The 17,410-nt window shown below is 37.5% G+C and overlaps 1 protein-coding gene and 4 non-coding genes across 5 annotated transcripts; 4 read left to right on the forward strand and 1 right to left on the reverse strand.

Annotated features, from left to right (window-relative positions):
• The first annotated feature begins 1,453 nt into the window (after positions 1–1,453).
• On the forward strand, positions 1,454–1,526 carry Trnav-uac. Its single transcript has one exon. It is a non-coding gene; the product is annotated as a tRNA-Val (tRNA).
• A 68-nt stretch (positions 1,527–1,594) lies between these two features.
• On the forward strand, positions 1,595–1,666 carry Trnai-aau. Its single transcript has one exon. It is a non-coding gene; the product is annotated as a tRNA-Ile (tRNA).
• Positions 1,667–2,342: 676 nt separating this feature from the next.
• Trnav-cac lies at positions 2,343–2,415 on the forward strand. Its single transcript has one exon. It is a non-coding gene; the product is annotated as a tRNA-Val (tRNA).
• A 480-nt stretch (positions 2,416–2,895) lies between these two features.
• On the forward strand, positions 2,896–2,968 carry Trnav-uac. The gene has a single exon. It is a non-coding gene; the product is annotated as a tRNA-Val (tRNA).
• Positions 2,969–8,923: 5,955 nt separating this feature from the next.
• On the reverse strand, positions 8,924–13,721 carry LOC114536450 (leucine carboxyl methyltransferase 1-like). Its single transcript, XM_028557812.1, has 7 exons — positions 13,660–13,721; positions 13,230–13,246; positions 10,239–10,316; positions 9,498–9,559; positions 9,230–9,307; positions 9,048–9,124; positions 8,924–8,957 (listed from the first exon to the last, which is right to left on the reverse strand). The coding sequence occupies exons 1-7, from the start codon at positions 13,719–13,721 to the stop codon at positions 8,924–8,926; spliced, it is 408 nt and encodes a 135-aa protein (XP_028413613.1).
• Between the last annotated feature and the right edge of the window lie 3,689 nt (positions 13,722–17,410).

Consider the following 17,410-nt stretch of genomic DNA (forward strand, 5'->3'; position numbering starts at 1 on the left):
AATGATAAATCAAACTAATAATTAATATACCTGCTTTTCATGAGAGCCGTGTAAGGAATATATACAAGAAATATAATATAATACAAATGTGAATGTAGATTAAAATAATTTGGAACAGCCCGCTTTAAAATTTGATAGGTTATTTGCTAGCCGTAGCCCAATCGGTAGGCTGTTCCATAGCATCGCACCACTATAACTAAAACTATTCTTGAGATAGTTTGTGCGAGGCTTAGGAACAGCCAGCTTACTATTTGTGTTTCTCAACGAATAAGGATTGACACTGTCACGGTTTACAAACATGGAACCCATGTATTGTGGAGCAAGTCCATTGAGTGATTTATAAACCATGACAGCCTTTTGAAACTGGCGTTGGGAAGATAACTTTTTCCAGCCAAGTCTATCGAGTAAGATGTCGGCATTAGTGTCATAGCTTGAAAAGGTCAAAACTCTCGCTGCGCGATTTTGTAGTTTTTGAAGTTTATCTGCCAAGGTTTTATTGCAATTGTCCCAAACTGTACAGCAATAATTGAAATATGGCTGGACAAGGGAATTAAAAATTAAATACAATGTTGCAACTGGGACAAATGAACGAACGAGTTTTAAAGCGCCAATACCAGAAGCAATTTTTTTTGTTAATTCCTTGATCTGTATATTCCAAGATAGATTTTCATCAAGGTGAACTCCTAGAGATTTTGTATGTGAAACCTTGTCTATAGGAATTCCGTCTATTTTAAAACATGGGTCTGATTGGAAAGTAGCTATTCTTTGTCGTGAGCCAATTAGCATAAATTCAGTTTTGGATTGATTCAATGTAAGCCTATTGGCGATAAGCCATTTATTAACATTTTCAAGATCTTGATTAAAGTAATAATCTATATCTTCAATTTTATTGCTTGCAAATGTTAAATTGGTGTCGTCTGCATACATTCGTGCTGGGAGTGCTCAAGACAATTGGCAAGTCATATTATACAAAAAAATAGCAATGGTCCCAAAATAGTTCCCTGTGGAATACCACAAAGTAACGTACGGTTGGTAGAAAGATGGCCATTGACATAACATTTTTGACTGCGGTTACTTAAATAAGACCTAAACCAGTTAGCCACAGCACCCCCAAGACCATATGCTGACAGTTTTGACAACAAAATTCCATGGTCAACTGTATCAAAGGCTTTCTTAAGATCTAGGAAAACGACAGCATTGACCAGTCCTTGGTCAATATTGTAGGCCCAGCTATTAGTAGATTTTAGAAGTGCAGTAACAGTTGAATGCAAACGTCGAATCCAGACTGGCTATTACATAGTAAATTGTTCTCAGTAAGAAAACCGTAAATTTGATCAAAAATAATTCGTTCGAAAACTTTCGCCACAACCGGTATTATCGAAATTGGGCGATAATTATTTAAGTCTCTACGCTCGCCCTGTTTGAATAATGGAATGACTTTTGAGCATTTCCATTTTTCATAGTGTAGTGGTTATCACGTGCGCTTTACACGCGCAAGGTCCCCAGTTCAATCCTGGGCGAAAACATTTCGCTTTCTTTCCCTCTTTTGATGACAAAAATTTGCCATTCTTGTTCTGCTGAATGATCTTTGGGTGTTTCCGTAGTGTAGCGGTTATCACGTGCGCCTAATATGCGAAAGTCCGCAGTTCAATTCTGTGTGGAAACAATTCGCTTTCTTTCCATCCTTTAAAGACACAATTTTTCCATTCTTGTTCTGCTGAATGTTCATTACGTGTTTCCGTAGTGTAGCGGCTATCACGTGCGCCTAACACGCGCAAGGTCGTAGTTTAATCCTGGGTGGAAACACATTACTTCTACTTTTCCTTTTTTGAACACAGGATAAACGTTTGTGGTCAAGTGTTATCGCACAGCAGATTTCAGACATGAAGATGGCTAATAAAAATAGTTTTCCTTATATAAACAATTAATAAATATACCGGATCACACCAGCTCTTTACCTTGAACACTTCAAAGATGCTACGCAATTCATGTAGTGTAGCGGTAATCACGATCACCCTACACACCAGAGATCCCCAATTCGGGACATAGGGAACTGAAACAAACAATTAGCGCGCTGTGTTTCTTTTTCCTGTCATATAAATAGATGAACAATGCGAAAATTGGTGAAACACCGGGTCTTCCTGTAATATATTAAAATTTGCTGGCTTTCTAGTGCGATATTTTTTAATTAGACCTTGGAATGCGAGGGCCTGTAGAGAAATATTTTTTATTTTAATTTCTGAATCCTAAGGTCTTCTAAAGTTATTGAATTAAAATTACGAGGTTTTCATATTTTGCGAATTCAAATTTAGAAAGGCAAATTTTGCTTCAGCCAGGTGAAAGTTCCCGTGGTGTAGTGGTTATCACATGCGCTTCACACGCGCAAGGTCCCCAGTTCAATCCTGGGCGGGAACTTTTGGCTTTTTTCCTCTCAATTAGACGCTAAGTTTACCACTTTTGCTCTTTTGAATGTTTTTTGCACGATAAACGTTGGTGGAACATAAGTTACCGCACAGCAGATTTCAGGCTCAAAGATGACTAATGAAATTATTTCCTGAAAAATAAACCTATAACAAATATACCGGATTCAACCAGTGCTTTGCTTTAAACACTTTTAAGGGGCGATACGATTTCTCTAGTCTAGCGGTTATCAAGTGCTCTTTATATAGAGGCGCGAGGTAAACGGTTTGACCATGTACAGAAACAGCTATGTGCGCTGTGTTTCTTTCCATATATTTATCTAAACCTGTAACCGTTATGGCTCGTAGAAAACAATTTTTGATTTTAATTTCTGAAATGCAAAGAATTTTAAAGTTATCTTACTAAAATTCGCAGTATTCGATATTTTGCCAATTCAAATTAAGACGGGAAATATTCTTTTTCGCGCCCGAGAAAGTTTTCGTAGTGTAGTGGTTATCACGTGCGCTTTACACACGCAAGGTTCCCAGTTCAATTCTGGGCGGAAACAATTCGCTTTCTTTCCCTCTTTTGAAGACACAATTTTGCCATTCTTATTCTGCTGAATGATCTTTGGCTGTTTCCGTAGTGTAGCGGTTATCACGTGCGCCTAACACGCGCAAGGTTCCCTCTTCAATCGTGGGCGGAAACACATTGTTTCTACCAGAACAACAGTTATCCTGGACTATCTGATACAGAGGAATTAAGGCTTGTGTTTTTGATTTGTTGCATCTCCAGCAAGAAAACATAAGATCATTGGCTGTTCATGGTACCCTAAATAAATTCAAAGCTGTGTTTTATTGTGCTCTACCGGAAGATAACTTAGAAAAATTCATATCTTCGTACAACAAGAAAACAAATGAGACTTTGAAACTCTCTGTTTCGAAAAGTCTCACTTCAAAAAGTGGATATGAACTAAATAAAACATTCGATTGTCATCACAATACAAGGTATCATGGGACAAAGGATACTGCTAAAGTACTCGAAGAAAAACCTGCAAAGAGATTCCAGAATAAAAGTTGTCCCTTTAAGATGGAGGTGCTTTAAAGTGCTTTGCCAATGGGAATTTTGATTGTGAGTGACGAAAGAACCTCAACCCTTGTGCAAGGGTTTACTTTCCAGAAGAATTGTATGGGTGATGGTGCATTCTATGACGGTAATGATATTGGCCCTATGGTTATTATGACTGATAACTGTTCAGAACTAAGGGATGCTCTGCATATAGTGTGGCCAGAAAGTCGCCTTCTCCTATGCATTTTTCATCTTATGCAGCAAATATGGAGATGGTTGCATGAGAAGAAAAATGGCATTCACAAAGATCATCGACCACAAATACTTGCATTAGTGAAATCCATTGTGTATGCTTCAAGTGAAGATGTATGAGAAAAGACGGATGAATTGTTGCAGGACAGCCTATTTGAAATTTACCCTAATGTCAATGAATATCTCAATAATGTCATTGATATAAGTGGGTCATGGGCGTTGGCATACCGCAGTGACCTCCTTGTACGGGGAAACAACACCAACAATTACGTTGAAGCCCATTAATTCCTGGTGATAAAAGACGAAATTCTCAATCGCGTGAAGGAGTACAATGTGTTAGGACTGGTTGACAAGTTAACAACTAATCTAGAAGAGCATATGTAAATTAAGAGCGTAAAGAACGTAACGAGCGTAACTTCATCAACCTTTTCATTCTGATATATATTTTTACGTTTTCCCGTAAAGGACATAACTCTTTTAAAAACTGTATAAAATTGTGGGTCCTAGCTTTTGCTTCTCCTTCTTTCATTTCCATCTCTGCGGTGCTTCTCCACGTTGTCCTTCGTCCTCTTTCCCTTGCATCGCTTGTTCTATCCTGCCTTCCAAACTTACCAAAGAACTATCTTCTTCTTTTAATTCTGCTTTCTGGTCTACTTGTGACATCTCTACTCTGGCTAGTAACTATTTGGTGGCGATTTGATCGTGCCAACGTGTACGTAATCTTAATCTCGCAAGGAACGCACAATAATATTTTCACCTCTATCCACTGATATTTCAAGTTATCTTCAAAGCTTCGTTTTTTATCCTATGTATCAACCACTGATTTATTACTGGTATTTGCTTAGTTTTTTTTTTCATACGGAAAAAAAATTAGGTATGATTGTAGGTTTCCATTTATTTTCTTTATATCGTGTGTTGAACAGCGCAGATTTGCACCAGAAGTTATTGTGTGCCGCTATTCGCATGGTTCGTTTGCTAAAAAGGCTACGGTTTCAGAGAGGGTAAAATTTTAAAAATATTTATTATTATTATTAATATTTATTTATTTTTTTTTAAGTTTTTTACGAATTCATTTTTTGCATCCTGCTAGAAATTTTTTGAATTAGTCTTATTTAATTGAGGCCGCATGTAGGGAAAAAGACTCAAGACTCAAAGACTCACGATAAGGTAAGAATTCACAGGAAAAGGCAGTGAAAATGTTTTATTTGTTGCGTCGAAAATTTTTTTGCTTATTTTTGCTTCCTTTCAGTGAGAAGGCTAGGCTTATTTTTGAACTATGTCTATGTATTCTTCAGATTTTAAATATACTGAAATATTTTATCTCCAATAATTTACAAAAATACCGTTCTTACAAAAAATTAAATGTTGGAGGGAAATAAAAACTTTTCTTCTTAACCAATCATGAAATTGCATCTGATTACCAGGTTTTACTAGTCCAAATTTTGCGCGTGCGCATAACCAATGGGAAATCCAACGTGCGTGACATAGAATTTAGATGGCTTTTGAATTGAAATTGTTCCGTTAGAATTACCTTTGTTATGTTTAAATATATCCGAGCGAAATTAAAACTTCAGATCGGGGATGAAACAGAAGTGTACTTAGTTAGAATATAGCTATATATAGACACCTGATTAACATTTGCTAGCCAATGTTTATTTTAGTGAAACAGCTACCAACACTCGTTTGAAAGTTGGTACTAATCAAACCTACTGTGTTGGGACACGAAAGAGTTTTCATATAAAATCACTTCACCCAATCATAACCCATGTAGCATTGATTGAAAATACGGTTGAATTCTCACAATTTAAAAATTAGGTTAAAAACCTCGTTCGATCAAAAACTCTGGCGTAGTGGAAAACCGACCACGTACAATTTAAAAAGATCAAAGCCATCAAACGAAGACCATTTCACATTATACATCGTCCACACTGGCTTCTATAATCAGGGATGCATTGTATTATCATCCGGCTGACAAAGCACATTGCACACTAGAAACTCAGACAAAAAGAATCTCCGATTCTCAGGACAAGTATGAACCAGTACCCTGTAAGGCTGCTTTTGGTGCTTTACCTTGAACTAAAAATTGGTGTTTTCCCTTTTTTGAGTTCACTATTTTGCTATAAACTATGCTTATTATTCGAAAAATAATACGATAGCTCTCCGATTAGTAAGAAGTGATGCAAACCAGGCCTAAAGGTAAAACCGAATTGAATTTCCCGATCAAAAGAAATTTATACTGACTTAAATTGTTTTTATAATGGATTCTAGAAAATTTGTGCTTGTTGCTATTAAACGCGATGGTTCCCAAGGATTGAACTTCGGAGTTCGCAGACCTTTGAGAGAGATTGGAACTGGAGCAATACATCATAGACGATGCTCTTTGTTTCCACTTATTGGGAGAAGTGGCGAAAGACGCCTGGTTGCTCAGGTAAACTAACTAACTAATTAAAGTAAATGTAAACATAAAACGACAGTGTGTCCTTATTGTTGTGTATCCCTATTGTCTATCTGTGCTCAGACTTTATACGCTTGGCTAGGGAAAGAACTAAAACTGCAAGTCATTTCCCCTACGCAATACAGTGCGTTGTAGCACATGCTACCATGGTTTGTGATCGACACTTTGTTAGGCATTTGTGGGATAAGGTGTGGATATCTATTTGGTTACTCAAGCATGTAAGAAGCCTGTCCTGAATATAACTATTTGCTTACTCATGTAAATCTAAAACTTTGCTAAAGTTTTTCGAACATATAGTATGTATAGTTATAGTAAATGTTCGGCTCGTGTTCCGCGCGCTATTTTTAACTCTCGCAGCGCGCATTCCGGCGTGTTTGGATCAGGGGATTAAAACACGGAAACCATTAAGTAATTATCTTATAAAATAACAACGAGAAGGCCTGGGGCCGGTTGCATAAAAACGTAGTTAACTTTAACTATGATTAGCGCTAATCACTGTAGTTAAATTCTTAACTATGATTAGTTAACTACGCGACTTAACTGCATTGCACAAAACGTAGTTTGTTGGGATGATTAACTAATCACTTAGTTAACTTGCGTGGAGCTTGCGTGGGGTTGTTAAACAGAGAAATAGCATGAAGTATCTCGAAATAGTTGACCGCTATTATTGATTTTGAACAAGACTGTGGACTCGTATTTACAAAAATTGACAGTATTTTGATCTAAAATATTGGAAAAAGTGCAATAAAACAAGGAAAAAATTCAGAATAATTCAACAAAAAAGGTGCTCTTAGTATAAAAGGTCCCTTTGAGTCAAAATACCGGTTGCAGTTGAAAATGGAGATGGCTAATCTTGGCTAGGATCGAAACTTGGCATCGACACGTTTCCCGAAGCAAAATTATTCTCTGTTGCTGCCCAAATGAAAAAAAAAGCATATTGAAAGTTTACAAGCATCGGCGGGCCCTTTCTAAGTGGATAACGGTTGAAAACCTTGGTATTTGTTGATTTTAATGTTTTCTCACTCCTGTAAAGCTCAAGACGCAATTTTTAACTATGTTTTGAAAAGTTAACGATGCCCTTGAGGATAGTTTGTATATATTATATAAACATACTTAATATCGAAAATTCACAACGCAAACTTACGGCTTGTCACGCACTGCGGAGAAAATCAATGCGTTAATTAAAACAAGAAACAGTACAAAGTTATGTACTCCGCTCAAAGTTCTGTGCAGTCAAATTTGAAAAATTATTCAGTATCAAAATTAAAACCCTTGCGAGCTATAGCAAAATATTTGGATAATAAAACTCGACTATTTTTGGTCACATAACACTCATTCATTGTTTAATTTAGAATTAAAAAACGAGTCGCGTGCCTTTATGGTGTAATAATGCACGATGGGGAAATGTTGGGAGAATACGAGAGAAGCTTGTAAAACACGAGGCGTAGCCGAGAGCTTTTATAATATAAGAAGAAATTATAGGGCAACAACAAAATTTATTTATTTGATCAATACTGAAATTCTCCTTACATGTTATTTACATGTTATTTAAGATGTTGCTTAGCAAAAAAAACTTCAAAAGCCAGAAGCGTGCATTATTGCCTCACAATGCACGCGCGGTAGCCAATCAAATTGCTCGTTATATCATACTTATATTATAAGTTTGTATAAAACGTAAATAAATAGACAGACTACTAAAGCAGACTTTAAATACGTGAAATTAATGAAGTTGTTCATATAAAATAGGTAAAATTAATAAGTTAAAATGCAAACCTTGCTGTTTGAACCTGAAAATTAAAGAGAACTTTTATTATAATTTTATCTTTTCAAAATATTAAATGCCATGATAAAACAGTATAAAGCGAACTATTCTTCGCAAATAGCAATATACAGGTGATTTGGAAATGCATTCTTTATTGTCAATAATTTGGAGCTAATAATACCGATGGCAATGTATAGCAGCAACCAGCCTGACGATTTAGTCATGCTATAAAAATTTTATGTTATTATCATTATTCATTTCCTGCATTGTTTTCCAAGTCAAAAAACACCAATTGCAAAATAATTGTTTTGTATAAATGTGTATGAATACAAAGTGTAAAGCCCTATAGTCAAACGAGAATGAGAGTTGATGAGAGTTGAGAAGCGAGAGTTCGCACAAGAGTTTTCCAAACATTTTGAACTATTGTTCTGTCACTAGTCGGAGTCTAGTCTGCTACCAAATGCAAACCGCTGGCGCTTTTGCAACTTTCATCAACTTTCATGACCGATCAAACGCGCCCAAACTCTCATCAAGTCTCATCAACTCTCATCAAAATTTGAACCAGTTCAAAGTCGATGAGAGTTGATGAGAGTGCACGAGAACTTGTGAGAGTTCGCGGTCAAACGCAAGCGAGAGTTGCAACTCACATCAACTCTCATCAACTATCATTCTCGTTTGACCAGGGCTCAAGGATATGGGTAAGCAATATTATTGTTATTAATTTAAAACATAAATCATGTTACCTTTGGGAATTAAATGAATTCTAATCGTGCGAAAGATAATCAAAGTGTAATCACAGAACTACGAGTCTACGTCCTGTTTGACAATTGACATAATAATTTATCATGAGGATTGTCAATTAAACGAAGGTGGTTGTATGTAAGTTTGAATATGATCGAAAGGCATCACCTTTGGCTTTGCAGCATTAGAAAATGAATGAACACCATTTCCAGATTTTTTGTTTTAACAATGAAAAATGCAATTTTTCAGGATAAACTAAGCAATTTCGGATTAATATATCTTGAAAAAATCAAGACAGTCGGTGTCGCTTTTTGTGACTGAGAAAGGCTCCCTCTATTGAAATTATATCTATTAAAAAAATAATTATACCTTATAGCCATACATTTTCTGCTTATAACTGCACCAAAATCAACTTCATAAAACGTCTTTGGACTTTGGCAAGCTTCCTCAAAACATGAAAAAGTCATTTGTGAATTACAGTAGCAATGTTTTTACTGCAATTCAGACACTGATAGTAGTATCATATATTAAACATTAAACTTGTTAACTACCTTTAACTGCCAATAACGAGTATCAAAACCAGACCCAAGATTTATAACTTGACACACATTTTTCGTCAGTTCAAGAAACTGCATTAAGAAGAGAAGCCAAAATGTTCACCTATGAAGAGAAGCCAAAATATTCACCACCTCATGTTATAAAACGATTTAGTCTGAACTGTGGTGAACACACCCGGGACCTATGTATTTGGGTATTAATATGCCGCTTAATTCCTCAGTAATTTATACGTAAGGGCCTTTTTGTATGAGACGGGCCAGCCTGGTTTAGCTGGCCAGGGCTGGCTTGCTTTTTCTGGCCTGCTTGATATGTTTTCATATGAGCTAGTTAAAGGCAAGAACTCACTTCACCCAGTTCCATTGAATGCAATTTTACAAATTTACTGAAATAACATGTGAAGTTTGATCTTGGCACTGCCGAGCTAGCCCAGCTAAACTGGGCTGACCTGTCTCATGTGAACAAGCCCTTAGTTCCATTTGTTGCATACACAATAAACCAATAATTATACTGTCAACAAGTCAGGTCAAGCTAATCCAAACTACTTGTTAATAACAGTTAATGACCGAGCCCTAGAGTTTCCATTTAGTTGTTGTCAGCCACAATACTTAAAATGTTTGGAATATGTAATAGAGTTTAATTTGTCTCTGTGACGAGTTAAGGAAAATTTACATACAGTACACCACTCCAAAAAACAAGATGAACATCCCAACTTTCACACCCAAAAATTGTGAATGTAATAACAGGTCCATTTCAAATTGTCTTGTATTTATTACTTCTAGTATTGGGGGGTAAGACTAAACACAAAGTTTACAAGGAATTGAATAATTAGATGTGAAAATCTCAAATACACCAGGTAAACCTTGAGCAGAACTTATAATTTCTCTGGGTACATGCAGTGCAGATTTGTGAGCTTGTATAACATTCGGCAATGCTTGAACCCCTCTGAATTGCACAACACTACATATGAACATGCTAATTATATAACAGTTTAATGTAACTAACCTCTCTTTATTTCTGGAGCCTTTTTTTCGGCACTCTTCGCAAAATGCTGGATGTAATTATCTAAAATCAGCATATTTTCTTTAAAAAACAGTACAGTATGATATAATATATAATAATACATCAGCATATTACTTCACAAAGAATTTACAGGCAAAAACCGGCTGTAGATTGTCAACTGTTAGCCTAATGAAAAATGATGTCGTAATGTTAATTGCAGAGGTCTATTCCATGTCATAGTGCATTGTACGCCAAAGACACCCTGAATTTTAGTATAAATCTATTTCAATTGTGTTTGACTAACTCCACACCAAAGATCAATAACATAGGCTATAAGGAATGCACCTAAGACTCTGAATATTTCGGACACCAAAAGCATTTGCTTATAAAGTTGAAATGAGAAAAATCAGTTGCGAAGAAATCATAATTATTACGGAGCAACCATGAAGAATACCTGGACAGCCCAACTCTTAACAGTGAATGCCATACAGAACTACCTTGTTTTTTGTTACTTAATGCATGAATTGATGAATTGGACTTCTAGGCCGTGGGATGAGCATCACAAAGATGCTTAGAAAATGGATTCCGTTGCACCCCTCGTGGAACTACATAATTTTCACATGAATCAATAGATAAAAATTCACTTATCAGAATCAGTTGTTCCCCAAGCAAAACAGTTGCACAATTGGGAAAACAAACCCTCCAAAGTTTGCTAATTTCGCGTTTAGAAATATTCGAACCACCATTGTTTTAGTAGCAAATACGCATGCGTTTGTCAGGCAAACTCGCACTGCGCACGCGCATAAGTACGCACATGCTTCGAAGTGAAAACACGTTTAGTTATGCAAAACAATAATGGCTGAAGATATTTATAAAACTCGAATATCCTCATGTTTTATTCATTTTGATGGTGTTACGGAGCAACTTTGCAAAGTTACACGCCAAAGGCTTAAGAAATTTCTTGAGTGTAGGTCTAAATGGGCCAAACTTAGATGTCAACAAGCTGAAATAGCTAAGAAATCGTACGCGAACATCGATGACGGATCTGTCAATTCATACATGGAAAAGAACCCTGACAGCATTAACTTAGAATGATACCATCATACGAAATACTGGAAGAGATTTTGTGATGAAGAGAAGATCCGTAGACAACAGCGGAAAGAAGAAAGCTCTAAAACTGTAACTTCTACCGAAGAACTACATGTAGAAGTGGAACCAATGAAACCAAGGCAAAAAATTACACGCCAATCAGTCGCAGACGTTTATAAGACCCTGCCTAAAAGAAACGAGCACGTACTTCCAGAGATATGTATTGTTGGTGGAAGAGACGCCTCTTGGTTCTCACTAGACAAGGTATGGTCATTTTGATAGATATAGTTATACTAGTGCAATGTGCACTAGTAGCACAACATTCTTGAGTTTGGTTTTAAAATATCTTGTTCACACTAGGTAACTAAGAAGAGAAGAAGAACCCCACTCATGTTGGTAGAAACAATTGATGCTGGTCTTCTACGTACAGCTGCCGAGGAAAGGAATGATGAATACTCATGCAAATCAGGGGGAAAGACTGTGCAGCACTGGAAGTCATCTATCACAAAGTTTGGTACTACAATTATACAAAATTTCTCACCAGAGAGGCAAAAAAGCAATTGGAGACTGAAATATCTACATCAGTGTACGAGAAGTCTTATGATGTCTTCTGTAAGAAAGTAATCGAGACTGAGGTCATTGCAATTAAGCAAATAAGGTGTATGAACGATTTGCTGGAGAAATTTGTTATCATTGCTAAGGCCACAGAGAATGTGGATGCATCCAAATATAGAGCTTCATCCAAGTAACGACTGATGAAAAGTTATCCCCAACTTGTGTTCTATGTACCGAAAATGAGAAATGTTAGTGAGATTGTAAATGTGAAAAATTTGGATTCTTCCAAATTCGTTGAGGAACATATGTCAAACAAGTCAGAAAACAACAATGAAGACTTTGATGAAGAAAGCTATACCATTGATGATGATGATCTGAATTCCAACACAGAAACTGAGGGGAATTCTAAAGTCAATAAGTTACAAATTCTATACAATACTGCATTGATTCTTTGCCAAAAGGTCCAAGAAATACCAAAACTAAATCTTCCTTAGCCACCATTGGCATCTGATTTGACAATGGATAATGTGCAAAAATTGGTTCCATGTGAACTTTTTAATGTATTGGCTGGGATTTGTGGATTCTCTTCAGAGCCAACTTTAAGTGAGTACGTGCCAATTGAGGGCAAGAACAGTGCCAAAGTAACATCAATTGTACAAGACCTTGTGAATTTAGCATCTGGGGGAAGGAATCCTACGCCTAAGAGCATAGCACTTGCCATGACACTTAGACAACTGACAGGTTCAGTCTCAGTAATTTTTCTATTGAGTGGCTTTGGACATTGCATGTCACACTCATTTGTATTGTGCCATGAGACTGCCCTTGCACAGATGAATACATCCAAGGATTCTGCTATTCCGCCAGGCTTTGTTAGTGATGTTAGTGATGTGAAGGCTGTAGTTAAGCGAAATATTTAACTTGTCCCTTGATTGTGTGAGTTGCATGTATATTTATATATTCTCCATCCTGTTTGATACAGGTGGGTTTTTTACTTGACGCAATTTTTATAAAACGGTATTTTGAAACAATAGCCAATGAATTGAGGAGATTTAGCACATGAGCAAGCAAAATGTACAATGTGTTTTAAACAATATTTGATGTGTGTGTATTTATTTGTTAATATTACAAGGTTTAATCTTTATTTCATGATTTTATTTTGTTGTTTTCACACGGGAAATCGGGGAAAACGCAAAGGGAAAATCCATTTTTTCTGTTTGAGCTTGCGCAGTGCGACTTTGGCTGAAATGCGCATGCGTATTTGCTATTAAAACAATGGCGGTTCGAATATTTCGAAGCGCCAAAATAACAGACTTTGGAGGGATTTTTTTCCCAATTGTGCACCTGTCTCACTTGGGGAGCAACGGATTCTGATAAAGTAAGTTTTTTTCTATTGATTCATGTAAAAATTACGTAGTTCCACGAAGGGTGCAACGGAATTGCATCTTTTCGATGCTCATCCCACGGCCTATTCCACCGAACAAGATTAAACACTATTTTTATGCCGAGTAGTTCTATCCATAAACTAAAATTGATCGTATAACAGATCTTTAACATAATGCACTATTGGTCTGATATTCCATAAATTATTGTACCATTATTACTAATAAGAGCTTCCATAAAATGGCTTTCATAAAATGGCTCAGCATTTTAGTTGCACACATGCAGATGAAAGTCTGTTATACTAAAGATGGTTCTTTATTACCTTTGTAAAAAGACAATGGGGCTAATAAGTGATTTGTGTACAACTTTATGAAAATTATTTCCAATATTTCAACTGTACCTTTTGCAAATCGATGCATCGTCGTTGGTCGCGATCACCCCGTCATCTTGAGAATGCATCATCGTATTTGCATTAAAATCTCTTCAATTCAACATTTAATTTGATGGTTTATAACTTCCAGGTAATCCAGAAAGTCAGAGGCAATATTCTCATCAACCACCCATTATTTCTAAAAATTCTGGAATTTGAATTCCGAATCAGAAATCAAAGTTGAAATTCTTCCCACTGCGAGCCTGCGTTAAGAGGTAGCGAGTTAAATACTTCATATAAATACTGTATAGTGGAACTGTCCCCAGGCGACTTCAAACAATCAAACTGACTCATTGTGTGAAAAGTGCCAATCACGTCGGACTTTATTTTCAGTGTTTTGCTCTAAGCCCTCCAATTGATTAGAAAGGGACTTTCAAATGTCACACTCAATGAGGTTGAGTTTGAGCGAGCTTTTCCAAAGCTTGTCCATGCGACCTGCTCCTGTGTATGTCCACGAGGCATATCCCTTTCCCCCCCTCCCCCCCCCAGTTCCAGCGTAAATGCGATGTCAATGGAGGCGTAGATGAACGGTTATTAAAGGAGAAATGTCGATTTTGAGTTTTTATTATTTGTGATAAATTTCAGCGTTTATCCCCAAGGGACACCTAGAACACAGCTGTGTTCGTTTATACTGCGCGAACACGGAATACTATTATTATATTATTTATGAACCTAACCTGCTTTCGCTTTAATCACGAGCGCAGACATGCATCGTTCTGAAAAAAACTTTCATTTTGTGATTTTATCACTTTCACAATCAGCAGCTCCGTAGCGGTCCAAAGTTGAAGCAACGAAAAAAACACAGTAATAAGTATTTGAGGTAAGTAAAAAGCAATGTTAACATTAACAACGCTATATTCCTCTATATTGGATGAATCTATATAGGGTAATCACAAGGAAGATTTTCCTGTGCATCAAATTCCAAGACTGCTAGCTCCGACTTTGATTTGAAAATTAAGGGGCGGTTTCATACATATTCAAGAGAGGATATGCTGAATTGCTAGAGCTGAAATTCTCACGATGTGTTTCGCTCGACATCAGCTAGAGCAGCTATCGATCAGCATGCCTTAAATGGAATATATTTACTTTAGTTTGGCATTAGGCACCGTGAATGTTTGAGGTATTCGGAAATGAGGTATTCGACTTTGAGGTATTCGGAAATGAGCGTACACAAAAGTTAAAGCGTATTATTATTGTGAATGTCCAACGCGTGATTCCTCTTCGTTCCAAACCCTAACCCTAACCCCTAACCCTAGGCAATGGAGGCCTATGGAGACGTATGGAGGCCTATGGAGGTCTATGGAGGCCAATGGAGGTCCATTAAGGCCTATTGAGGCCTATGGAAGGCTATGGAGGGCTTTGGAGGCTACGGAGGGCTACGGAGGGCTATGGAGGGCTATGGAGGGCTATGGAGGGCTATGGAGGGTTATGGAAGGCTACAGAGGCCCTTGGAAGCCTATGGAGGCCTATGAAAGTCTATGGAGGCCTATGAAGGGCTATAGAGACCTATGGAGGCCTATGTGGCTCTATGGAGGCCTATGGAGGCCCATGGAGGGCAATGGAGGCCTATGGAGGCCTATGGAGGCCCATTAAGGCCTATGGAGGCCTATGGAGGGCTATAGAGCGCTATGGAGGGCTATGGAGGCCTATGGAAGGCTATGGAGGGCTTTGGAGGGCTATGGAGGCTATGGAGGGCTATGGAGGGCTATGGAGGGCTATGGAGGACTATGGAGGGCTATGGAGGGCTATGGAGGGCTATGGAGGGCTATGGAGGTCTATGGAGGGCTATGGAAAACTATGGAGGGCTATGGAAGTCTACAGAGGCCCTTGGAGGCCTATGGAGGCCTATGAAAGTCTATGGAGGCCTATGAAGGGCTATAAGCCCCGTTTACACTACACTGAATTTATCGGCACGGCACGGCTAAAATTGGTACCCGTGCTCAATTTCAATAGTGTTCAGGCTACCAAAACAAAGGCCGAGAACAGATGAAATGGGCACGGGTACCCATTTTAGCCGTGCCGTGCCAATAAATCGAGTGTAGTGTAAACGGGGTTACAGAGACCTATGGAGGCCTATGTGGCTCAATGGAGGCCTATGGAGTCCTATGGAGGCCTATGGAACCCTATGAAGGGCTATGGAGGCCTATTGAGAGTTATGGAGTGCTAAGGAGGCCTATGAACGGCTATGGAGGCCTATTGAGGGTTATGGAGTGCTAAAGAGGCCTATGAACGGCTATGGAGGTCTATGGAGGCCTATGGACGCGTATGGGGCTACTAAAATTAGGAATCATGATACACTTCAAAAGGGATCACTTAAAATAACTTCTCAGTGATGTGCACCTAACCGCGACTTGTCGCATAATGACAATTTTTTTTCTTTTCCCACCAGGCTTTGTGGTCGCTGTGCGCTCACCGCCTGACACCGAACCATTCGTAGAGTGCAGATAGATTTGTCACTCACAAACCACGGAAGGCGACATAATCAGTAGAGCCAAAAATTCACAGAATGTTGCTGGCATCGTATAAACCCCTCCTGGTTTGTGTCTTGCTCTGGAAATACGTACAAAACATTGCTTACGAGACATCTTGATAAGTGACTTCGCTTCTTTTGCTGGTTCAGGTTGACACAAGTTGTACCCTTCCAACAGACCAGGTTAGTGGCAAAAGCTTTTGCAAAAACACCACAATAAACTGAGTTGTTCTGTTGCTGTACTACTTTGACATTTAGCTATACCTTTATACGATCTGACTTTCCTGCATGATGCTAGCAATCTGCTTTTTCACATGTGGGTTCCTTATACATTAGTACATACTGTCATAATAATTAGCCTTTCTCACGATGACGTTTTGGGGTACTTTCAATTTTCTGAAATGGGTTTAAAAATAATGTTTAAACATCAAAAACATTTTTTTTAGAATAAACAGACCATCTAAAAGATAAATTAAACCTAAAATTAAAGACAGTCGCCTTTACCAAGCCATACGCTCACGGTTTTTGAAAAAAGTACCCCAAAAATGGCAGCATATTCGTCATCGTGAGAAAGACTAATTAAGAGGAGATTTTTTAGAAAATCGCGTATTTTTGCACAAAATCGCTCAAAACTTAGCAACCAGGCCTTCGCTAAAATATGCTTTGCAGCCATTTTGAATTTACAAGTTTGGTAAAGTTTTCGTGTCGAGAGACAGCTGTTTTACTAACTTTTGGGGAATTTCAAAAGACGAAAAGCTCCTTGAAACAAAGAAGAACAACAGGTGAGTGTTCGTTCAATTGTTTTGGTATTTTGAATGATATAATTTTCCATGCGTACATTTTTATTAGTGCGAAGGAGTGACACACAGTCACAGTCACACACTAATGTGTAATTGACAGTGTAAACATATTGAAATATACTGATTTTAGTGGTTCAGAATTAATCTTGTGATAAAATAAAAATCTCAAATGTCAACGTTTTTATTTCTAGGTATCCAACACATCTTGGAAAATATGAACAATAGTTTCAGATACGGACATGCCAGTAAACTCGCATTTGCGTTGGAGATGGTGGATAGTTATGTGTAGTAGCTTGAAGATCAGTTTATCTTTATCACAACAATAATGAAAAAGACCGTAAATAATTTATTCAAGAAACAACACAAAGAAAGGGAAAGTCAAACTATTTTGATTTATTTCAAAAACAACTGCCCTCTCTACTTTATTAACAATAATGAATTCCTTGTGTGG

Source organism: Dendronephthya gigantea, unplaced genomic scaffold, assembly GCF_004324835.1.
Source record: "Dendronephthya gigantea isolate DGI-Jeju-01 unplaced genomic scaffold, DenGig_1.0 000136F, whole genome shotgun sequence".
In the NCBI taxonomy this organism is placed as follows: domain Eukaryota; kingdom Metazoa; phylum Cnidaria; class Anthozoa; order Malacalcyonacea; family Nephtheidae; genus Dendronephthya; species Dendronephthya gigantea.